Source organism: Haematobia irritans, chromosome 1 (assembly GCF_050003625.1).
Source record: "Haematobia irritans isolate KBUSLIRL chromosome 1, ASM5000362v1, whole genome shotgun sequence".
Classification (NCBI taxonomy): Eukaryota; Metazoa; Arthropoda; class Insecta; order Diptera; family Muscidae; genus Haematobia; species Haematobia irritans.
In genome coordinates this window covers 40,143,475-40,170,415 of record NC_134397.1, presented here as the reverse complement: position 1 = coordinate 40,170,415, position 26,941 = coordinate 40,143,475, and the positions used below count along the sequence as shown (strand labels likewise).

The 26,941-nt window shown below is 29.7% G+C and overlaps 1 protein-coding gene across 2 annotated transcripts in view; it reads left to right on the top strand.

Moving 5' to 3' along the window:
• Positions 1-25,761, top strand: part of Tsp96F (Tetraspanin 96F) — a 70,166-nt gene extending 44,405 nt beyond the window's left edge. For both annotated transcript variants that reach the window (XM_075289934.1, XM_075289935.1), the window contains exons 3-6: positions 7,432-7,626; positions 9,847-10,026; positions 25,327-25,542; positions 25,612-25,761. In XM_075289934.1, coding sequence (XP_075146049.1) covers positions 7,432-7,626; positions 9,847-10,026; positions 25,327-25,542; positions 25,612-25,761 — 741 coding nt within the window. The remainder of the gene's footprint in view (positions 1-7,431; positions 7,627-9,846; positions 10,027-25,326; positions 25,543-25,611) is intronic.
• The last annotated feature ends 1,180 nt before the right edge of the window (positions 25,762-26,941 follow it).

The window sequence follows — 26,941 nt, the reverse complement described above, 5'->3', positions numbered from 1 at the left end:
ATGATTAGAGAGATAAAAATTAAAAGGCAGACCTTGTGATAAAGTACATAACATATAACAAATAATTAAAATATATCAGTAAGCGGAAATAGACCCTCTCAAGTTTTAAAGTTAATTCAATTCAATTAAAATAAAATTAAATTAGTTAACAAAAGCATCCATGAAATAATGAAAATTCTATAAATAAGATTTGTCCGCTATATTAATTCTTTATAGCCTATAGGCTATAAATATATATAGTAATATATATGACTTTCATCTAATTATTTTACATATACGTTTTTAATAATTATATTAATTGAATATTTCATTAATTTAATTATATTATTTGATTAAATATATATTAATTTAACCATACATGAATTAATTTTAATTTTGCTGTAACAAAAACGTACTTTATATATTTGTAAGAACCAAAACCCTTAAAAGTTCAAAATTTAAAATTAACATACACTTTTCATATAACATACAATAATACATTCATGAATAAAACTAAAACTCAAATGTAAACAAATGTATTATATCCTATATAACTTTTCCTACGCGTATTGAATATTAATCAATTCTGAATATTTTTATTAATTTCAGCTGAATTAATGGAAATATGTCTTCAACTTGAGGAAATGTTTCATATATAATGTAGAAAGAAATGTTTTCTTCAAATTTTGTCACATTACCGTAATGTCATCAAATTTGAAGAAATGTTTTGTACGTTATATATGAAACATTTCTTCAAGTTGAAGAAATATTTTCATTAATTTCGCTCTGATTAAAGAAAATATTTCATAGTTAGTTAGAAATTTCATCAATTTTGAAGAAATATTTTGTAAACAATTTATGAACTACTTCATCAAATTGAAGAAATAATTTGGTTCTAATGAAAATATTACATTAATCCAATGAAATTTCTTCAATGTTGATGAAATGTTTCATAAATAATATATGAAATGTTTCATCAAATTGAAGAAATAATTTCAACAATTTGGCTCCAATGAAAATATTTCATTAATCCAATGAAATTTCTTCAATGTTGATGAAGTGTTTCATAAATTATATATGAAATGTTTCATCAAATTGAAGAAATGAATTCAACAATTTGGCTCCAATGAAAATATTTCATCAATCCAATGAAATTTCTTCAATATTGATGAAATGTTTCATAAATTATATATGAAATGTTTCATCAAATTGAAGAAATAATTTCAACAATTTGGCTTCGATGAAAATATTTCATAGATTCAATGAAGTTTCATCAAAGTTGATGACATGCTTCATACATAATGTATGAAATGTTTCATCAAATTGAAGAAACAATTTTACTCTGATGAAACATTTCATAGACATTATGAAAATTCATCAAATTTGAAGAAACATTTCATTTATAATATATGAAACATTTCATCAAAATGAAGAAGTTTCATACATTATATGAAATGTGTCATAAATTTCATAAATATTGATGAATAGCTTCATAAATATTGATGAACAGCTTCCTCAATATTGATGAAGAGGTTCATCAGTTTTAATGAAGTAATGTTCAAATTGATGAAGGGCTGCATCAAAATTGATGACGATAACTTCATCAATTTCTAAGAAGATTTCTTCAATTTGATGAAATATTTCATATCTCCGGATTTTGATGAAACGCATTTCATAGAATTGATGAAAAAATCATTGGAGCCAAATTAAGGAATTTTTTCATCAACTTGATGAAGAAATTCATCAATTTGAAGAAGGTTTTTTTTCAGTGTATATTTAGATCTAGGTAGCTTCCCAAATAAAGTCCCTATTTTGAAGAAGCAGTATTTTTGGCTCGGAATAAAAATAAAATTTTGACAATATATCTATAGAAATAATATGTTGACAACATTTTCTGTAGAAATAAAATTCTGAAAAAAATTTTCTATAGAAATAAAATTTTGACAAAATTTTCTATAGAAATAAAATATTGACAAAATTTCTTATAGAAATAAATTTATGACACAATTTTCTATAGAAATAAAATTTTGACAAAATTTTCTATAGAAATAAAATTTTAACAAAATTTTTTCTAACCCTGTTTTCGGAGGGTTCAAGTGTGGTTTATTGTTGGGTTTAATGAACTGCCTGAATTTATTCTGATAATTGGTTGATAGTTTTGCTGCAAGTAGAGGATTCTGATGAGGAATGTGGTAATTCCGAAACGTGCATCCATCCAACCATCTTGCAGTCTATAGGGCTTTGCCCAAATAAATTTGACAAACATTCTTTTCCTCTGTTGGTTAAGCTACACTTGTAGTTTAGTCAATGTATGGTTTTAAGCTGAAATAAAAAAAACAACAACAATGAAAAAATTTTTGACAAAATTTTCTACAGAAATACAATTTTGACAAAATTTTCTTTAGAAATAAAAGTTTGACAAAATTTTCTAAAGAGATAAAATTTTGACAAACTTTTCTATAGAAATAAATTTTTGACAAACTTTTCTATAGAATTAAAATTTTGACAAAATTTTCTATAGAAATAAAATTTTAACAAAATTTTCTATAGAAATAAAAATTTAACAAAATTTTCTATAGAAATAAAATTTTAACAAAATTTTCCATTGAAATAAAAATTTTACAAAATTTTCTATAGAAAAAAAATGTTGCCCAAATTCTTTATAGAAATAAAGTTTTTACAAACTTTTCCACAGAAATTAAATTTTGACAAAATTTTCTATAGAAATAAAATTTTGTAAAAATTTTCTATAGAAATAAAATTTTGCCAAAATTTTTTATAGAACCAATTTTTTTACAAACTTTTCTACAGAAATTAAATTGTGACAAAATTTTCTATAGAAATAAAATTTTGTAAAAACTTTCTATAGAAATAAAGTTTTGACAAAATTTTCTTTAGAAATAAAATTTCAACAAAATTTTTTTTAGAAATAAAATTTTAACAAAATTTTTGATAGATACAAAATTTTGAGAATATTTCTATAGAAATAAAATTTTGACAATATATCTATCGAAATAAAATGTTAACAACTTTTGCTGTAGAAGTAAAATTCTGAAAAAAATTCTATAGAAATAAAATTTTAACAAAATTATTTATAGAAATAAATTGTTGACAAGCTTTTCTATAGAAATTAAAATTTGAAAAATTTTCTATAGAAATAAAATTTTGACAAAATTTGCTATGGAATTAAAATTTTGACAAAATTTTCTATAGAAATAAAATTTTAACAAAATTTTCTGTAGAAATAAAATTTTGACAACATTTTCTACAGAAATAAAATTTTGACATAGAAATAATACATTTTCTATAGAAATAATATTTTTGCAAAATTTTCTAAAGAAATAAAATTTTGACAAACTTTTCTATAGAAATAAATTTTTAACAAACTTTTCTATAGAAATAAAATTTTGACAAAATTTTCTATAGAAATAAAATTTTTACAAACTTTTCTATAGAAATAAAATTTTTGACAAAATTTTCTATAGAAATAAAATGTTGACAAAATTTTCTATAGAAATAAAATTTTGACAAAATTTTCTATAGAAATAAAATTTTGACAAAATTTTCTATAGAAATAAAATTTTGACAAAATTTTCTATAGAAAAAAAATTAGACAACATTTTCTATAGAAATAAAATTTTGACAACATTTTCTATAGAAATAATATTTTGACAAAATTTTCTAAAGAAATAAAATTTTGACAAACTTTTCTATAGAAATAAATTTTTAACAAACTTTTCTGTAGAAATAAAATTTTGACAAAATTTTCTATAGAAAAAAAATTGTTGACAAAATTTTCTAGAGAAATAAAATTTTGACAAAATTTTCTATAGAAATAAAATTTTGACAAAATTTTCTATAGAAATAAAATTTTGACAAAATTTTCTAGAGAAATAAAATTTTGACAAAATTTTCTATAGAAATAAAATTTTGACAAAATTTTCTATAGAAATAAAATTTTGACAAAATTTTCTATAGAAATAAAATTTTTACAAAATTTTCTATAGAAATAAAATTTTGACAAAATTTTCTATAGAAATACAATTTTGACAAAATTTTCTTTAGAAATAAAATTTTGACAAAATTTTCTATAGAAATAAAATTTTGACAAAATTTCCTATAGAAATAAAATTAAAAAAAATCTATACAAATAAAATTTTGACAAAATTTTATAGAAACAAAATTTTGGCAAACTTTTCTATAGAAATTAAATTTTGACAAAATTTTCTATAGAAATTCCGTATGATTCAAATTATCTCAAATTCATGACAAAATATTTCTTGGTTTGAATCTATGTAAAAAAAGATGTCATTCGAAGTATCCATCTAAATTATCGAGAAATGTGTATGTATGTGTATTTGTTTCTGGTCATGATCATTTCCAGAGTATTTATATATGTGCCAATTGACTAGAATGGCATAAACAATGTGGATGTTTGCAATTACATTAAAGGGGAATGACGCTGAAAAACAAAAAAATTCATAGCACTTGTAAATTATATTGTCATCAACAATGTCTAAGTGTTTTCTTCTTCAACAAATTGTGTTTAATTGGTGACGAAGATATAAACAAGTGAATTTTATACATTTCCAAAAATAAATACATATTTTTTTATCTTTTAAAAATATTTAAAATTCACACATAGGATGGATTGTTTTATTCTGTTCCACATCGTGATGGTTTATGGAGAATTTGTTAACAGTCGAAAAAGTTTACTTGGATAGAAAGATTTTTATTTTTCCTTAAGGATTTTCTCATTGATTTCGAGCCAAAGAAGCGGCTTTTTAAAATAAAATATTTTGTTTTGGGAAGCTATCTAACTTTAATTCTATCCTCCATAAAATTTATATTACTATACACATACATTTATAGAATATTTATTTTCGAGATGCGTTAGCCAAGCTATTCACATATAAAATTCATTAATTCGTTACTCCATACAAAAATCTGTTTTTTATTTTATGGAAAATTTTCCTTACTTCAAAGAATTACGCAAATTTCAAAGAATTTTTTGAAGCAAAAATTATAAACTTTCATTTAATTTTCTTTGATTATTTTAAAGAAATTTGTCATAAATATTGTGTGTCCTAAAAATTAGGTTGTATAATATTTCATATTAGTTCAATATTTTTTTGTGTAGTTTAAAAAAAAAAATGTATCCTTTAGGGACTACTGAAATCAAGTATGAGTTAAACTACCTTAGTCATCTAGTTGAGAGTTTTGCCGTAGTCATGGAATAGTAATAAAGTTTTATCCTTTTGGAACTTCAGACTCAGGAATGTGCTATAGTCTTCAGTCATCTCGATGATAGATTTGTGCGGGTTGAGAGCACAATTGAATTCTACCAAAAATGGCAGATTTTTGACTGTTTGACAGATTGGTAGAATTCTCCAAGGAGGAGCTACTCACTAATTTTCTATAGAAATAAAACTTTGACAAAATTTTCTATAAAAACAAAATTTTGACCAAGTTTTTCGTAGAAATAAAATTTTGACAAAATTTTCTATAGAAATAAAATATTGACAAAATTTTTTGTGGAAATAAAATTTTGAAAAATGTTTCAATAGAAATAAAATTTTGACAAAATTTTCTATAGAAATAAAATTTTGACAAAATTTTCTATAGAAATAAAATTTTGACAAAATTTCCTATAGAAATAAAATATTCTATAGAAGTTGTATTTCTATAGAAATAAAATTTTGATAAAATTTTCTATAGAAATAAAATTTTGACAAAATTTTTTATAGAAGTAAATTTTTGACAAACTTTTCTATAGAAATAAAATTTTGACAAAATTTTTTATAGAAATAAAATTTTGACAACATTTTCTATAGAAATAAAATTTTGACAAAATTTTCTATAGAAATAAAATTTTGACCAAATTTTCTATAGAAATAAAATTTTGACAAAATTTTCTATAGAAATAAAATTTTGACAAAATTTCCTATAGATATAAAATTTTAACAAAATTTTCTATAGAAATAAATTTTTGACAAAATTTTCTATAGAAATAAAATTTTGATAAAATTTTCTAGAGAAATAAAATTTCCTATTTTTTGTGGAAATAAAATTTTGATAAATTTTTCTATAGAAATAAAAGATTGACAAAATTTTCTATAGAAATAAATATTTGACAAACTTTTCTATAGAAATAAAATGTTGACAAAATTTCCTATAGAAATAAAATTTTGACAAAATTTACTATAGAAATAAAACTTTGACAAAAATGTCTACAGAAATAAAATTTTGACAAAATTTTCCATGGAAATAAAATGTTGACAAAATTTTCCATAGAAAAAAAATTTTGACAAAATTTTCGATAGAAATAAAATTTTTACAAAAATGTCTACAGAAATAAAATTTTGACAAAATGTTCTATAGAAATAAAATTTTGACAAATTTTTCTATAGAAATAAAATTTTTACAAAATTTTCTATAGAAATAAAATTTTGACAAAATTTTCCATGGAAATGAAATTTTGACAAAATTTTCCATAGAAATAAAATTTTGACAAAATTTTCTATAGAAATAAAATTTTGACAAAATTTTCTATAGAAATAAAATTTGGACATAATTTTCTATAGAAATAAAATTGTGACAAAATTTTCTATAGAAATAAAATTTTGACAAAATTTTCTATAGAAATAAAATTTTGACAAAATTTTCTATAGAAATAAAATTTTGACAAACTTTTCTATAGAAATAAAATTTTGAAAAAATTATCTATAGAAATAAAGTTTTGACAAAATTTTCTATAGAAATAAAATTTTGACAAAATTTCTATAGAAATAAAATTTTGAAAATTTTTTCTATTGAAATAAAATTTTGACAAAATTTTATATAAAAATAAAATGTTGAGATATTTTCTATAGAAATAAAATTTTGACAAAATTTTCTATAGAAATAAAATTTTGACAAAATTTTCTATAGAAATAAAATTTTGACAAAATTTTCTATAGAAATAAAATTTTGAAAAATTTTTCTGTAGAAATAAAATTTTGACAAAAGTTTCTATAGAAATATAATTTATATTATATTATATAAATATAATTTTTACAATATTTTGTGTCAACATTGTGTTTTCAATCTAATATGTGTATCGCCTGAAAATATGCTAGCGAAAATTTTTCGATAATAGGTAAATCTTGTCATTTCCCACAAAAGAAATGATGAACTGGAGATAAATTTATTCATAAAAACGAGACCCACTTTTTTTTTAATAATTGTGCCATTTTTTTTTACTAATGGCACTTTTTATGCCGCCTTTTAAGATATTCTCGACGGTAAGGTTGCCTCAGGGTGGTAACCATGTAATGATTTTTTAACTCCTTGTATATGATTACTGCCTTTCGATATCAAAAAATTAAAAATTTCAATTAAACAATTGTCTATGCATCCATTAATTAGCAAAATTCTAATGTGTTTGTCTGTTTGTGATTTTTTTCATTACAGGTTATTGGTTTGGCCATTGTCATAGCATCGGCATGGATGCTCACAGATCCCACATTTGTGCTGTCCATGACACAATCCTATAATCATTATTACATTGCCCTCTATGTATTCCTTGGTATTGGTGTTCTAATCACAATTGGTGCTTTCTTTGGTTGCTGTGGTGTTCTTAAAGAATCACAATGTCTATTGGTATCGGTAAGTATTTGTCAATAATTTCATAAATAATTCAAAGCCAAAACGAAAAGACAAAATTGAATATTTCTCAAATCTCATCAAGTTGACCAATTCAGTGTTAAAAGCCATGGAACCTCTATCTCACAAATGACCCCAAAAAACAACATAGTTAAAAATTAATTTTCAAATTCTTGTGTTCATTTATTTTGTTGCTGCACCTGTATTTAATATGGTGTAGGCCATAAACTGAGGGCGTTAATATTATCTTTGCTAACATAAAAATGGCCCAAAACCAACCAAAATCCAATAAATCCATGCAACAAGTTGTGGTGATTGAAGGCGAAAATTTAACTGATTTCATTGCCACACATTATCTGAACAACTGTTGCAGGTTTTCATTTTCAATCGTACGTTGCGCCTACAGACCTTAGTTTCGGGTATGCGAGTGGAGGTTAAATGGCTGGGATAGTTGATGGGCTATTGACTTTTGTCGCCCATTGTTTGGTATAGGTAACGCCCCCACGCTTTTTTTTGTGGAAATCTCCCCTTCCACCCAGATTTTACCTACTTAAGTTGAATGAACACAAAGTTTTATGTCATTCAAAAGTGATTTTCATCAATTTCCGCTGCACAATGGGATGTAATTATTGAATTGATCATTACTACCCAAAATAATTGGTCGAAAATACAAAGAATGGTCGAAATAATTTATTTAAAATTGAATTAATTCTAAAGTCAATTTAAGTTAAACTAACTTAAATTAAATTAAACTAAGCTAAATTCAATTCAATTAAATTAAATTCAATTAAATTCAATTCAATACAATTAAATTAAATTTAATATAATTTATTTAAATTAAATTGAATTAAATTAAATTAAATTAAATTAAATTAAATTAAATTAAATTAAATTAAATTAAATTAAATTAAATTAAATTAAATTAAATTAAATTAAATTAAATTAAATTAAATTAAATTAAATTAAATTAAATTAAATTAAATTAAATTAAATTAAATTAAATTAAATTAAATTAAATTAAATTAAATTAAATTAAATTAAATTAAATTAAATTAAATTAAATTAAATTAAATTAAATTAAATTAAATTAAGTTAAATAAATATAATAATAAATTAAATTAATTAAATTAAATTAAATTAAATTAAATTAAATTAAATTAAATTAAATTAAATTAAATTAAATTAAATTAAATTAAATTAAATTAAATTAAATTAAATTAAGTTAAATAAATATAATAATAAATTAAATTAATTAAATTAAATTAAATTAAATTAAATTAAATTAAATTAAATTAAATTAAATTAAATTAAATTAAATTAAATTAAATTAAATTAAATTAAATTAAATTAAATTAAATTAAATTAAATTAAATTAAATTAAATTAAATTAAATTAAATTAAATTAAATTAAATTAAATTAAATTAAATTAAATTAAATTAAATTAAATTAAATTAAATTAAATTAAATTAAATTAAATTAAATTAAATTAAATTAAATTAAATTAAATTAAATTAAATTAAATTAAATTAAATTAAATTAAATTAAATTAATTAATTTAATTTAATTTAATTTAATTTAATTTAATTTAATTTAATTAAATTAAGTAAAATCAAATTAAATCAATTCAAAATTAAAATAAATTTAATGTATTTAAATTTAAATATACCTAAATAATTAAGGGAGCCACCGTGGTGCATACACAAGGTCGTGGGTTCGATTTCTGCTTCGACCGAACACCAAAAAGTTTTCCAACGGTGGATTATCCCATCTCAGTAAAGCTGATGACATTTCTGAGTGTTTCAAATTGGTTTCGCTGCAATGTGGAACGCCGTTCGGACTCGGCTATAAAAAGGAGGTCCCTTGTAATTGAGCTTAACATGGAATCGGGTAGCACTCAGTGATAAGAGAGAAGTTCACCACTGTGGTATCACAATGGACTGAATAGTCTAAGTGAGCCTGATACATAGAGCTGCCTCCTAACCTAACCTAATTACTTTAATTAATTTAGTATATTTCAAACGATTAGTTTTCTCTATTTTCCCAAAATTGCTTAAAAATTTACTAAAATTAAACTGTTTTAAGATTTAATTTTTTTTTTTATTCTCTTATATTACAACACACCGTATCCCATTGTGCATTGCCGGATATTTTGTTGTGATTTCGGCCCGATTAATTTTCTTAATAACATTTTGTTTTTGTTTCATTTCAATTTTTGTCTCTAGTTCTTCTGTGTGATATTGGTGGTGATGGTTGCACAAATCGCTGCCGGTGCTTGGGCATTCCACAACAAAGATAAACTCGACGATATTGTGCGGGCGTCTGTAAAATATTCGGTGCAGGAGGAATATGGTCAATCAAGTATGAGTTCTCGCACAGTCACATTCGATACCATACAAAAGAATGTAAGTAACATTTCAAAAGATATTCATGATTTTGTTATTTAGTAGCCAAACGTGTCAAAAGTTCATTGGAAAGATATTAATTTATATGAAAGTTTTATAGAGTTTAAGACTTATCTTATATTTTGATAAACGAGATACATAACACAAAAGGGATGGCATATCTTGAGTTTATAAGCAACTGCCTACAAGTTCCATAAATACCTTGGAAATCTGAGGAGGAATAAATAACAAAAGACATATAATCGATTTCGATGCAAGCCATAACTTCCACCATTTAATGCGTGGGGTCTATACATTTTTAAATTCATTTTAACATAGATAGAAATTAATGATATTTACTTTAATTTGATTAAAGAATTAAAAAAAAAAAACAATTTATCTCAATTCAAGTCATAGTCAATAAATTGAATTAATTATGATTTGTCTTGTAATATTAGTTCTTTTTAAAAATTTAAAAGAAAGATTGCACACATAGAAGTTTTTATTATTATTCGTATTGGAAAGGCTTGAACATTTTCTAATATATGAAATCCTGTCTATATCAATTATTAGATCGTTTCAGAACTTAACTAGATATATTTTATTTAATTTAAATCCTATTTAATGTAAGAAAAAAAATTAAATATTTGCACACGTCCAAGTACTTATGCTGGGTGCTTGGTAAGGTCTTGATCAGTTTTGTGGCATATGAGCTAAACATGCATCAATTTTTAAGTAACTTCAAAACTATTTTTTTATGAATGCTGTTCACGCATGCGGGGGTCCGAATGTCCCATGCCATATAAGAGCGACAATTTCCAATAATGGCATCCCTGCATGAGTGAACGTATGGCCGCCTTTAACCCTTTTGATTGTCGCCGTTGTCCCACATGAAATCCTCCTTTGACACCCAAGGAGAGGGAGAGAAAGAAAAGAAGTAAATGACTTAAGTAAAGTGTCAACCATCAGCGAGCGCGCATCAATTGTTCTATGCCAAGATTAAGTGTAAATAAAAGAAAACGCGAACAAAGGTTCGAATAGCAAAAGACACGGCGACAGTCAAAAATTTGATAGTGTTTTTGGATTATAAAATCGAGACATTGTGATCAGAATTAAAAGTTAATAAAACGAAACCATAATACATTTGAAAGCTAATATAAAGTGTTAAATTCAATAATATTGCCCCGTGAGGCCGGTCAAAGGTTTATTAACAACCAACTGAAAAGTGATTTGTGTGCTCCGGGAAAGGGAGTTAAAGAATAGAAACCCCTCTTCTGCCCCGAACAAGGCTAGTGACATTAGCGCTGCGTGATTAAACATAATACACTAGGGGAAAGTGCTAGTGAAAGGCCAGCTCCAAGTGTTGTTTGTGTAAGGCCGGAGAGTTGGGAATAGGCCCCAACATATGGTCCTTGTGATCCGTCTTTTCATGAAAACCAGCATTGAAATATTCGTCTGAGTGGAATATTCATCAAATAGAAACCACAAAAATTATACCCAGGCCCAAGCAATTTGGAGAAAAGGTATGTACATTATCATTTTTATTTGAGTGTGGAAAGATATATGTGCATACATTGGCCCTTTCTCTGTCCCATACTGTGCATTACATCTGTCACTGCCTCTTCTTGCGACAAGAAATACAATCAGAAAGAAAATAAAAAATTTAAATAAATTTTGGAAGAGAAAATAACAGTTATAAATTTGATCCAAAATTTATTTACTAACATTGTTGGTGTAGATCGTCAACCAACATTATTTTTCTGTTTCACATATGCATAAACATATATACGTGCAGCCAGTGGGTTTTGTTTTTGTACCCAACCGGGATTTTTCGTCTGTCGGCTGATGCAAAATTTGGCGGTTGGTTTTTTTGCATTGTTTTTTCTGTCCCTTTGCATTTCGTATAACAATTATCGCATCACATATTTACATGTGGGGGACAGTGGAATGTAAACAAATAATTTAAGAGAACGATCATTGAGAACAAGTTCTCGGGCTTTTAAGAGAACGGTGGTTGAATGTTTACCTTTTTTGAATGCTGCTTCACATTGAATTAGAATCAATTGAACTTGAGTTTTTTGCTATTAAAGAAGGAACAGAAAACACTCAAGAAAATTTAGCACACTTGTAAAAAGTACAAGACAGTGAGTTGCTATTATAATTGTCCCATGGACATACATACATCGAAAAAAGAATATATGTATATTTTTTCTATGCCTTTCGGCTGGTTGCAAAAAGAAAAATAAGAGATTTTCTTAATATCTTAAGAAGGGTGTTTTTTATGATTGCGCACACTTTTAAAGAGTATTAGTCGGCGAATCATTTTACCTGTCTCTCAGCAACATTCACTTTCTATTGATTTGCATTTGAAAACCCAAAGCAGACCCAAATATTGCAAACCGAGGTACAGTGGTACACGAAAAATTTTTGAATTTGTGGCCATGGTCATATGATACTATAGCATATTGCTCATATGTGGAAAAGATAAACAAAAATTCTTGAAAATAAAATTTTGCCTCAAGGAGGAATTTGAATTAAAATTCAAATTGGTTGGAACAATCGAAATCTATTCATCTATATTAAATTGAGAAGGATTTAAAGTTTGTATTAATGCGGAGAAACATTGAAATATTGTAAGGAGAAATTGGACTATTACTGTTTTGACTGTTAAATGGTTCTTAAAATTCCAAAGTGAAAAAGGAAACTACTGGACTGCCTCAAATTAAATTAAAAATTTGAATAATTTCAACAATATTCTACCTCTCGTTAAAACTATTGGAAAAAAAATCGAAGTTTAGAGCACATTTTAGCCCACAAAATGTCTCAAGTGGAAAATTTATAGTTGGGAAAAGTTTTGAATGCAATAAAACCTGGGAGAATTTATGCGCTTTTTGAAATTGAAATTTTTTCCTCTTCGAATTGTTGCCTTTCTTTGTTTGTGTCTCAGTAATTTTCGAAAACATTACTCTGCCTCATCTTTTTCACACGATTTCTCTGCCTCTTTTTGGGATTACTGTTACGTTGCCTCTTGACTGAATTTGTGCTGTTGAGTTCAATTCAAACAATAGGTGGTCATTTGCAAATAAATTTGTTCCTCTGCATATTGGTAGCTTCTCTCGCACTGATTTGATTTAAAAATTAGTAAAATTTGCGGAGAGAAGTCTTGCATCGAGTTACTCTCTAGTTTTCGGAGAGTGAATCAGAGTCGAACAACTTTTTATCGGTCCCTTCACACGCAGCTGTGCAATATTTGTCTTTCTCGAAGCGAAAGACTTGGTTATAGTATATCTGTCTCAAGTAAAGATGGGATTGTTAGAAGAATATCTTGTATTGTCCGATGAGTATATTGCTTATGAGCAGACTTTGAAGCAGTCAGAAAAAGTGCAACACAATGAATTGTCAATCGAGGCAGAACAACAGGAGGTACAGGGTATGTACGCAGAATGGAAGGATGTTTATAAAAAATGTATTGCTGACCCAGAATGCGAAAAGAAAGATAAGACCACAATAAGAAAAAAGAGGATAGAAGTTCATAGCGCATATATTAAATACATGGCTATAATTGGGAGCATTAAGTCAAAAATAAAGGAAGATTTAGCTCCCCCAGTCCAGAAGTCGGGTAGTTCTATTGCTGTCCCACCATGCGATACAGAAATTTTTCAAGGTGATTATTTGAGCTGGCCCAGTTTTAGGGATTTGTTCACCGCCATATATGTCAACAATAAAAAGTTAAGTGCGGTAGAAAAATTATATCACCTTTTCCAAAAAACCACTGGCGAGGCAAGAGAGATAAATAGGCATATTCCTTTGACATCCGAAGGTTTTGAAATTGCGTGGGAAAACCTTCGTAATCAATATGAAAATAAACGTATCGTAATCAATAATCAGTTGCGAACAATATTTAATCTGCCTCAATGTGCGCAGGAGTGTTCCAGCGGTTTAAAGAAGCTACAGCGAGAAATTAACAACGCCATATCAGTTCTTAAATTGTATAAAATAGATATTGGTTCATGGGATCCGATATTTATATATCAATGTTCGTCAAAGTTGCCAAAGTTAACATTGTCTCTGTGGGAGCAATCGGTGGCTCAGAAAACGGAAATACCTAAATGGGAGGAACTTGATAAGTTCCTAACTGAAAGATTCCATGCGTTGGAAAGCGTATCGGACATTTATGGTCCACAAACGTCGAATTCTTCTCTGTCTCAGCGGCAGAAATACAGCAATTTTGACAAATCGAAAAATTTTAAAGTGCATCACACAAAGGTGAATGCCCAAAAATGTAATGTTTGTAAAGGAAATCATTTTTTGCGCTCTTGTCCCAAATTCATGAGTATGAATTACAAAAATAGAATTTCTATAATAAAGAGAGACAAATACTGTTTGAATTGTCTCACTCCGGGACATATGGTGGCTGAGTGCCACAGTCAGAAAACTTGTTCTGAATGTAGGCTGAAACATCATACGTTACTACACAGACCGAATCTCCCTCAAAACGGAAATAATAACCAAAGTGATAACAGTACAAGTGCACAATCGTCACAAAATGGGAATATACAGTCCACAGTAGAACAACCATCAACGTCGACGTCCGGAAACGTGAGGGCGTACCACACATCGGTTTCAAGAAAAACTATGCTGGCTACGGCATGGGTTACGGTTATAAAAGATGGTCTGTCTCATAAAGCGCGAGCGCTTATTGATCCATGTGCGGATGACTCATTTGTCTCTGAGAGACTGAGAAAATTGTTGAATTTGTCAACACGAACGATATCAGCTGATATATCAGGGTTAGGTGGTGAACATCTTACGAAATGTACTAAATTGGCAATTCTTACAATCGGTTCTGTATTCGACAAGAACTTTTCTTTAGATATAGATGCACTAGTTGTCCCTGATGTTACGGGAAATATTCCCACCCACTCATTTGAAAACTTTTCTGCCTCTCAATTGCCAAAGTTAAAATTTGCTGACCCACATTTTTTCATAAGCGGTCCTGTGGATATCCTCATAGGAGGAAATTTATATCCACTAATTTTACTCAATGGAGTACAGCACGGCATTCTTGGTTCGCTGGTCGCCCAGAAGACAGTCTTTGGGTGGATCGTGACTGGCCCAACGTCCAATAGAACTTCGATTAATGTGTCTCGAGTTGCTCATTGCACGAGGGTGTCGATAGATAAGCAGCTGTCTCGGTTTTGGGAAATTGAGGAACTTCCGAGGGAAGATCCATTGTCTGAAGAAGATAAGATATGTGAAAGTATTTACCGATCGACTGTGAAAAGAGATTCCACTGGAAGATATACCGTGGATTTGCCGTTTAAAACTGACCCAAAAGTGGGATCGCTTAGTAGCTCGAATAGATATGTAGCTCTAAGTCAATTTTTACGAAACGAACAATCACTGGCTCGAAAGCCTGAACTTAAAGCGATGTACGACGACGTCATCAACGAATATTTGTCTCTGGGACATATGGAAGTTGTAGAAGCCCCAAAGGGAGAATCAGAACCTTGTTTTTATCTGCCTCATCACGGCGTATATAAGCCCGAGAGTGTTTCCACTAAGTTGAGAGTGGTATTTAACGCCTCGTGTCCCTCGGCGAGGGGTCAAAGTCTGAATGACTTGTTATATGTTGGTCCAGTCTTGCAGAAAGACATTGTGACTCTAATTTTGAATTGGCGATTATATAAATTCGTCTTTAATGCGGATATCACAAAGATGTATCGGCAAATCTTTGTGAATCCCATACATGCCCCGTACCAACGGATTTTGTATCGATCGGACCCAGATATGGAAATAAGAGATTACCAATTAAGGACGGTAACATTTGGCGTCAATTGTGCGCCGTACTTGGCCCTACGTACATTGCTCCAATTAGCAGAAGATGAGGAAAAAAGGTTTCCTCTAGGGTCAAAGATATTAAGAAATAACATGTATGTTGACGACGCGCTTGCAGGCGCACATTCTGTCTCTGAGGGCATACATGCAAGAAAAGAATTAGAAGGGATTCTTTTGTCGGGTGGATTTCAACTACGAAAGTGGACTTCAAATGTGAAAGAAGTTTTAGAAGGCTTGCCCCGAGATAGGCTATTAAATGAAGATTTTTTGAATTTTGATGACAAAAGCTCGGCGAAAACCTTAGGAATCAGGTGGAACGCCAAAAATGATTCATTCTATTTTGTCTCTGAGAAGTTGAGAGACAAAGAAAATTTTACGAAAAGAGAAGTATTATCGGTTATAGCGCGACTTTTTGACCCGTTGGGTTGGCTGTCCCCGGTGATTATTACAGCAAAGATATTTATGCAACAGCTATGGCTGGATGAGATTGAATGGGATGAATTCCTCAAACCGCTGTCTCTGATTAGATGGAAGTCTTTTATACAAAAATATGTTGATATCGACAATATTAGTATCCCACGATGGATTCGATATTGCCCCGATTCCGAAATTGAGTTTCATGGATTCTGCGATTCCTCGGAGCTTGCATATGCAGCTGTATTGTATTCGAGGGTAAAATTTGGTGGTGAGATACATACAAATTTACTTGTTTCAAAGTCAAGAGTTGCACCTATCAAGAAACTGTCCCTACCTAGGCTGGAGTTGTGTGGAGCTCTGCTTCTTGCAGAGTTAATAAGTGTATTTCTTCCTCAATTGGATGTCTCAAATCGTCCGTTATATTTATGGTCGGACTCAACTATAGTCCTTGCATGGCTTAAAAAACCACCGCATACGTGGACTACCTTTGTGGCAAATAGGGTTGCTAAAATTCAAGAGAAGGTTGGTGATTGTTGGCGTCACGTTTCGACCTTTGATAACCCCGCTGATCTAGCAACCCGGGGGGTGAATCCTTCAGAGTTGAAGGAGAATGCTCTTTGGTGGTCGGGACCACCATGGTTAAAAGATGAGGAAAGATATTGGCCATCGAGTATAAATGTTCCTGAAACAAATATTGAGGCAAAACCAGTTCAAGTTCATATCACTAGATCAGCGAAATTTGAAGATATACTTGAACGATTTTCCTGTCTCTCGAGGGCAATTCATGTTATTGCTTATATATTTAGATTTTTTCATGCTACGCATCCTGCCTCCAAAGGAAACAAGAAGTTTAACAACTTTCGTTTAACATCACTCGAATTGACATCAGCTAGGAATCGTCTACTTTCACTGTCTCAAAAAATTCATTTTCCTCAGGAATATTCTGCTCTGTCTCAACGGAAGCAAATTGATTCTAAAAGCTCGCTCTTAACATTGACCCCGTTCATAGATAAATATCAGCTCATTCGTGCGAATGGCAGACTAGGATCAACTTTGTCGCTGTCGTATAGTGAACGACATCCAGTTATACTGTCTCATAGGAGTTGTTTTGCTAAACTCTATGTTCGGTTTATTCACAAGTTGACCCTACATGGGGGTCCTCAGCTCATGCTCGCTACTATACGCCTGGAATGTTGGATTTTGAGAGCAAAGAATGTAATAAGAACTTGCGTTCGGGATTGTAAAGATTGCGTGATAGCACGTAAAGCCAAGCAAGGGCAAATAATGGCTGCCCTTCCCCCCGAGAGGACAACGTACAACAGGCCTTTTACAAACACAGGTGTGGATTATGCGGGTCCATTCGACCTTAAGAATTTCTCGGGGCGAGGTTGTCGAATCACCAAATGTTATATCTGCCTCTTTGTCTGCTTCGCTACTAGGGCAATTCACCTCGAAGTAGTCAGCGATTTATCTACCCCGGCATTCATGGCAGCATTAACTAGATTTGTGTCCCGACGAGGCTGTCCCCATAAAATATTTTCCGACAATGGTCGTAATTTTGTGGGAGCCGCTAGAGAAATTAGAGCTAATTTTGCGAAGTCGCTGGCAGAACTTAAAACAGAAGCTGTTCTACGTTATGGCCACCAAAAGTTGGAGTGGCATTTCATACCTGCCTCGGCTCCTCACATGGGAGGTTTGTGGGAGGCAGGCGTGAAGAGTTGTAAAACGCATTTAAAGAAAATGTCTGGTCAGATTCGTCACACCTATGAAGAATTTAGTACCATATTAGCCTCAATTGAATCCTGTCTCAATTCGCGGCCGCTTACTCCTATGACTGAAAGTGTGGATGATTTTTCGGTATTGACCCCAGCTCACTTTCTAGTAGGCTCATCTTTACTGTCCCCAGCTGAACCGGGAGAAATTTCAAGCAAAATATCTCTTCAAAATCGTTGGAGTAGGCTCAAAATTGTACAACAAGATTTCTGTCGCAGGTGGAAGTCAGATTATCTTAAAGAGCTTCACAAAAGAAATAAATGGCAGAGGCCCTTAGAAAATTTGAAAATAGGTGACATGGTTGTATTGCGCCAAGAACCGGGAGCCCCTAATGAGTGGCGTCTCGGTAGAGTCACTAAAGTGTATTCGGGCTCAGATGGTCAGGTTAGAGTTGTCGACGTGAAGACATCGTCTGGATCAATAACTCGTCCGGTGCATAAACTTGTTTTGTTGCCTCGATCAGAATAAATTTCCGCCATTGTCTGCCTCTTTTCCACACTGTCCCATGTCAACCTTTCTCCGGGCCAACACTAACGAAAATGATTTCTGTCTCTCTACAGTTATGGCTCAATATCAAGAGGAATACCGCTGCCTCATGTGCAACACAAGACACTCGCTGAAGCTGTGTAGACGCTTCTTATCACTGTCCCCATCGGAGAAAACACGCTATGTCCACCAGAACCGTGTGTGTGAGAATTGCTTAGCCTACTCACATGAAATTAATATGTGCAAGAGCGGGCCTTGCCGTATTTGTTGGTTTGGTCACCACACATTGCTGCACCCAGTGGATGCTCTAAAATATCAATGGGTAGATATGACAGCACTGGTGTTAATGCGGCGCTTGAAAAAGGAAGAGGAGTCTAAAGTGGTTCGCATTTTGATGGACCCTAATGCCCCAAAGAGTTATTTTGTGCCAAATAATCCATATTTGACGTTCGACTTCGAGGAAGAACCAAAACTTCCAATTGAATTCATCCTGACGGATCGCCACAACGAAGTCAGAACGTTGACAGCTATGTTAGAGCCGAGGTTTGTCCCATCGCCTTACACTCCTCTTCGCCCAGTTCGACCTGCGTCAGTATGGGATATGTACGGTCTTGAGGATGTAGCTGACTGCTCATTCTACTTGCCCAGCAATTGTGCTGTAATTTTGGGGCAGGATGTTGCCCAGCGAGTGTTTCTTGGCCTGCCTGAGAAAGAGAAGGATACACTATATATCCAGAATACTATTTTTGGATGGTCTTTTTTTGGAAGTATGGAGGTGGATCAAGAGGCTTGGGAGTCTACGACGAAGCATGATTCTCTTTATGTCCCTTAAGGACATGATAACGATTTACATTTACAGGTTTTTATGTCCCTTATTGTCTTGTTATACCAAATGAATTTGAAGTTTTGCTTTGCCCCTGGATGGGCTTGAGATATTATTTGAAATGGAACTTATGAATGCCCCCTGGAGGGGCTTTAATTATTTCGATTTATTGCTATAATGCCCAGAGTGGGTTTGGATTATATTGTTAACAAAAGATCTTATATTGTAATCATATTGATGAATTTATACTTTAGTTTAAGTATTTATTTTGCACGGACAGTGCAAGGGGGGCGGTATGTTCACGCATGCGGGGGTCCGAATGTCCCATGCCATATAAGAGCGACAATTTCCAATAATGGCATCCCTGCATGAGTGAACGTATGGCCGCCTTTAACCCTTTTGATTGTCGCCGTTGTCCCACATGAAATCCTCCTTTGACACCCAAGGAGAGGGAGAGAAAGAAAAGAAGTAAATGACTTAAGTAAAGTGTCAACCATCAGCGAGCGCGCATCAATTGTTCTATGCCAAGATTAAGTGTAAATAAAAGAAAACGCGAACAAAGGTTCGAATAGCAAAAGACACGGCGACAGTCAAAAATTTGATAGTGTTTTTGGATTATAAAATCGAGACATTGTGATCAGAATTAAAAGTTAATAAAACGAAACCATAATACATTTGAAAGCTAATATAAAGTGTTAAATTCAATAATATTGCCCCGTGAGGCCGGTCAAAGGTTTATTAACAACCAACTGAAAAGTGATTTGTGTGCTCCGGGAAAGGGAGTTAAAGAATAGAAACCCCTCTTCTGCCCCGAACAAGGCTAGTGACATTAGCGCTGCGTGATTAAACATAATACACTAGGGGAAAGTGCTAGTGAAAGGCCAGCTCCAAGTGTTGTTTGTGTAAGGCCGGAGAGTTGGGAATAGGCCCCAACAAATGCAATATACATTTTCTTAAAAAATGTGAAAGAAAAATTACCAAAATGTTTGCACACTTACAAGTGCTTATTGTTATTCGTATTGCTAATTATCGTAAATATTTTACCTTATCAATATCTCTCTATATCAGTTCTTTGAAGGCTTCAAAACTAAAGACAATATACATATTTTTTATATAAACCCTATTTAATTCAAAAATAAATATAAAATATTTGCACACATTCAAGTGCTTATACTGGGTGTTTGGTAAGGACTTGATCAGTTTTGTGCTCAATAAGTAATACCTTCATCAATTTCAAATAGGATCTCTTCAAAAATGTGAAAGAAAAATTACCAAAATGTTTGCACACTTACAAGTGCTTATTGTTATTCGTATTGCTAATTATCGTAAATATTTTACAATATTAATATCCCTCTATATCAATTCTATGAAGGCTTTAAAACTTAAGACAATATATATTATTTATTTAAATCATATTTAATTCAAAAATCCATGTAAAACATTTGCACACATCCAAGTGCTTATGCTGGATACTTGGTAAGGACTTGATCAGTTTTGTGTTCAATGTGTAGTACCTGCATCAATTTCTAGGTAGCTTCAGAATTAATTTTTTATGTATGCAAATAGATCTCTTCACAAATGTGAAAGAAAAATTACCAAAATATTTGCACACTTACAAGTGCTTATTGTTATTCGTATTGCTAATTATCGTAAGTATTTTACAATATCGATATCTCTCTATATCAATTCTTTGACGGCTTTAAAACTTAAGACAATATATTGTTTTTATTTAAATCATATTTAATTCAAAACTAAATGTAAAATATTTGCACACATCCAAGTGCTTATGCTGGGTTCTTGGTAAGGACTTGATCAGTTTTGTGCTCAATCAGTAGAACCTGCATCAATTTCTAAGTAGCTTCAAAACTAAGTTTTTATGAATGCAATATAAGTTCTCTTCAAAAATGTGAAAGAAAAATTAACAAAATGTTTGCACACTTACAAGTGCTTATTGTTATTCGTATTTATAATTATCGTTAATATTTTACTATATCAATATCTCTCTATATCAATTCTTTGAAGGCTTCAGAACTTAAGGCGATATATATTTTACCATTTAAATCCTATTTAATTAAAAAATAAATGTAAAATATTTGCACACATCCAAGTGCTTATGCTGGGTGCTTTGTAAGGCCTTCATCAGTTTTGTGCTCAATGAGTAACACCTGCATCAATTTCTAAGTAGCTTCAAAACTAATTTTTTATAAATGCAATATAAGTTCTCTTCAAAAATCTGAAAGAAAAATTACCAAAATGTTTGCACACTTGCAAGTGCTTCTTGATATACGTATTGCTAATATTCGCAAACATTTTACTCAATATCAATATCACTATATCAATTCTTTGAAGGGTTCAGAACTTAAGACAATATATATTTTTATTTAAATCCTATTTAATTCAAAACTAAATGTAAAATATATGCACACATCCAAGTGCTTATGCTGGATACTTGGTAAGGACTTGATTAGTTTTGTGTTCAATGTGTAGTACCTGCATCAATTTCTAGGTAGCTTCAGAATTAATTTTTTATGTATGCAAATAGGATCTCTTCACAAATGTGAAAGAAAAATTACCAAAATATTTGCACACTTACAAGTGCTTATTGTTATTCGTATTGCTAATTATCGTAAATATTTTACAATATCGATATCTCTCTATATCAATTCTTTGAAGGCTTTAAAACTTAAGACAATATATTGTTTTTATTTAAATCATATTTAATTCAAAACTAAATGTAAAATATTTGCACACATCCGAGTGCTTATGCTGGGTTCTTGGTAAGGACTTGATCAGTTTTGTGTTCAATGTGTAGTACCTGTATCAATTTCTAAGTAGCTTCAGAACAAATAATTTCTCTTGAATAATGTGAATGAAAGATTCCCAAAAATGTTGCACACATGCAATTGCTTATTGTCATTCGTATTGAAACGATTAGCAAATATTGTGATATACGAATACCTGTCTATATCAATTCCTTGAAGGCTTCAGAATTTAATTAAATATAGTTTATTTCATTTAAATCGTATTTAATTTAAAAAAATTTAAAATATTTGCACACATCCAAGTGAGTAAGCTGGGTACTTGGTCAGGATTTCACTAATTTTGTGGTCTATGAGCAATACCATCATTAATTTCTGATAGCTTCAGAGCTAACTTTTTAAGACAACATAAGTTCTAAGGATACAAAGGAGGAAAATCGAAATTCCACTTATAGTCCAAAACAATCGAAAAATGTACTTTTTGTAATTTTCGATTTCTTCTAATTTTCGTCTTTTAAATATTTTGAAATTCGAGTCAAATCGAGTTGTAATGCTGGTCAAAATCTCGACAAAGCGCCGTATCTTGTAGTGCCCAACTTACTCTACAAAATATTTCAGGCGCAAAAGTCCAACGGATTGAGATCCAGAGATTTTGGTGCCTATTGTGCTGTAGAAATGAATCCATGAACCTCATTTGTAAGCACTTCTTTGTGCTGAGTGCGACGGTACTGACTTCTGTTGGAATGGTCATGGTCTGCGGCCGAAATGTTTGTCTGCCCAAGGCTTCAATGACGTATTTAGGACATTTTCCCGGTACTATTCAGGATTTTTTTTTTACCTAACCGTCGATGAATACGAGCGGGAAGCCACCATGGGCCGCTATGGCACCCTACACAATTACCATCGATGGAGCTTGAGTTCAGGTGGCCAATCGATGGTATACATTTTCAGCTGACCTCTTTGACAAGAGGTATCTAACGACAGTCACTTGTGTTTTTTTTTAATGTTTGCACACATTCAAAATATTTATAGGCTACGTATGTTAAGGGCCTGAAAACGCTTGTAGTCTATGAAAAATCTCTGTATCAATTTCTTGGAAGCCTTAGGACTGATTTCAATCTTGGAGGATTTAAATATGGTGTTTTCCATGATTCTAGTTCCCATTTCAAAATATCTCGAAGCTTTTCAAAATCGAATAAAACAATAACATTTAAAAAAAAACGTAATAAGTCAAATTTGCAGTCTATCGGTAATTTAAATTAAAAAATCCCGATGTAATTTGCACACATGCAAGTGTCTTAAATTTTTTCTATGACAAGACTATACTAAAATATTGCCATATAAGAGACCAACCCTATCAATTCTTATATTGACTCAGGAAAAGCATAAATTTAAATTAGTAAAATAAATTTAATAAAATTTAATTTAGTTCATAAAAAAGTTTGTAGAAAGAGTTTCCAATTTTTACACAACAATTTGACACATTTATTTATTAATCAATCAAAGTTAATGTTTACTTCGTGTAACGTGATCTAAAGCGTTCATAAGTCTTGAGTTTCGCTTTACTTATATGTTATTTATGTGAAAAAAATTTGATTACAAGCAAAGAAATATTTTTGTCTTCAATTACAAAATTAATTGATCCAATTAATATTTAATTGAACTGCCTTCAATCACAGAAATGATAGTATCAATTAAAAAATTAATTGATAATTAATTTAAAAATTAATTGATACTATTACTTTTTTTGATTGATTTTTGTTTCAATAAAAAATTTGTTGAATCAATTAAATTAAGTCTTTAATTGAAAAAATTTTCGTGAATTTTTTCTGTGTACATTCCATTTTCCCAAGAAGACATTAAAAGAAATTTATAAAACATTAAAAATCGAAAATAATTTTTTTATTTAAAATTAAATTAATTTTAAGTAAAATATGTAAAAACTAAAAAACTGAAAAACAAAGTTTTTAAAAACGAAGATGGAAATCAGTGATTACATTTGTAATGCATAAATTGTAAAAACAATAACAAATATTTGTTAATGAGGTTATTGGACAAATTAGTCACAGTGAATATCTATTGTGAACATGGTTTTTACTGTTTGGTAGGTTGGTAGAATTCTTGATGATTTGGTAGATTTTGCAAAATATTCTTCTCTACAAATTTTGGCAAAATTTTCTATATAAATAAAATTTTGGCAAAATCTTCTATAGAAATAAAATTACGGCAAATTTGTCTATAGAAATAAAATTTCGGCAAATTTGTGTATAGAAATAAAATGTTGACAAAATTTTTTATAGAAATAAAATTGTTGTTGTTTTTTTATTTCAGCTTAAAACCATACATTGACTAAACTACAAGAGTAGCTTAACCAACAGAGGAAAAGATTTAGGCAAAATTTTCTATACAAATAAAATTTTGACAAAATCTTCTATAGAAATAAATTTTTGGCATAATTTTCTATAGAAATAAAATTTTGGCATAATTTTCTATACAAATAAATTTTGGCAAAATTTTTTTATAGAAATAAAATTTTGGCACAATTTTCTATAGAAATAAAATTTTCATAAATTTTTCTAAAGGTATAAAATTTTCGTAAACTTTTCTAAAGACATACCATTTTCATAAACTTTTCTAAAGAAATAAAATTTTGACAAAATTTTCTATGGTAATAAAATTTTGGCAAAATTTTCTATAGAAATTAAATTTTGGCAAAATTTTCAATAAAAATAAAAAACATTAAAAGAAATTTATAGAACATTAAAAATCAAAAAAAATTTTTTTATTTAAAATTAAATTAATTTTAAGTAAAATATGTAAAAACTAAAAAACTGAAAAACAAAGTTATTATACCTTTAGATAGTATTTTTAAATTTTATATTAACTGGAGTACAGCTTGTTATAATTTTCTTTAGGTTTTTTTTTCAGACATTGCTTTACTTTTATTTATGTGAAAAAAAATTGATTACATTCCATTTTCCCAAAAAAACATTAAAAAATTATAGAACATTAAAAATCGAAAACAAAAAAATATATATAAAATTATATTTAAGTAAAATAAAACTAAAAAACTAGATTTAATTTAACTTAATTTATATCAATTTATTTTTGGCTCCTCTTTTTTGTATAAAGCCCTAAATACTATTCCAACATTTCGAAAAACAAAATTTTTATGCCTTTAAATTCCGTCTATAATTCCCCATTTTTTTTTTGTTTCGTTTTCAGCTTAAATGCTGTGGAGCAGATGGTCCTGGTGATTGGGCCACAAGTCGTTTCAATAATGTCGATCGTACAAATATTGTTGACATAGCAATTTCGTCCATGAATGTCTTCTATAATATACCCGAATCCTGTTGTAAGGATGAACTTAAAGATAATGTCTGTGAAATGTCGAGAAAATTGAAATTTGGTGGATCATTCAATCCAGCAATACATCAACAGGTAAGTGCATTAAAATATATAGCCCAAAAGAGATTTTAGATAAATATGGTAAAAATATTTCTTTTTTAGGGTTGCGTGGATAAACTCATCGAATTGATCTATGAAAATTGGGTTCTATTGTTCGGTATTACTGGTGGTGTTGTCCTCTTGGAATTGTTGGCTTTGACCTTCTCATTGAGCTTGTGCTGTGCCGTACGAAGTCAGCAATACAAGGCCTGAGAATTACAGAATTCCCATAGGGAAATATCGGATGATGAGAAGTACTAACCATATTCTTTAAGGAAACACCAACGCCAACAGCAACACCAAATGCAGCAGCAGCAACAGCAACAAATGTTGCAGCAACAACGACTGCGTCAAGAACATCATCAGCAACATCATCTTCAAGAACATCAGTATCAGCCGCAGCAACATCATTATCATCAGCAAAAGCAACAGCAACAGCAGCATCGTCAACATCATCATCATCAACATCATCATCATCAACATCATCACCACCAACAGCAGCAGCAACAGCAGCATTTTTATTGAAATCTCATTGCCGGAAATAATAAGAGCAGGAAACTAGAATCGGGGTTTTTTCACCCAAAATGGCAAAGTATGGAAATTGTCATGCCTAGCTAGGAATGTTACTATGACGATGATAATTCGTTGATATGTAGAATTCAATCTCTAGTATAAATATTTAATGCAAATTGTCAGTATATGGAAAAGATAAAAGATAATAGTGAAATTGAATGCGAACTATAAAGGGGATTCCCAGAGAATATAAACTGCCAAAAATTTTGGACTATAACGAATCTCCACATCTCTCTCACTCCGAGTCCGATAGGAAATCTTTAAGGAATCTCATGTAATGTTTACTAAGCTCAAAAAAACAAAAACACAAAGAATATGCTGAGAGAGCAATACAAACAAACACACACAAGCAATTCACATTATTTTTTATAATTTTTTTTTAAGTTAAAAGAATTTTTGTATATACTATATAGACTAATACTAAAAAACAAAAACCAAACACTTTTCAATTTTTCGAAAAACAAAAAAACCGAAACGCAACATTGTCCCCCTCGTAAAAACAAAAAACACAATTACTTAAATACAATTTTCATAGCAGTAAAATCGAGAAACGAGTAAACAAAAATACACAAAATGTTGAAATAAGAAAGAAAATGTCGCATAAATTTATTCATTAAAAAAAAAATAAAATTTATTAAGATTTTTTGTTAATCATTAAATTTAAGGAAAAAAATACCATAAATTAAGGGACTAAATTAAATTTATTGAATTGAGAAGAAATGCATAGAAATATATTTATGAACAAAAAAAAAAAAATGAACACAAAAACTAAACAAACTACAAAACACTTTTTTTTATTTATATATTTTTATTTTTTATA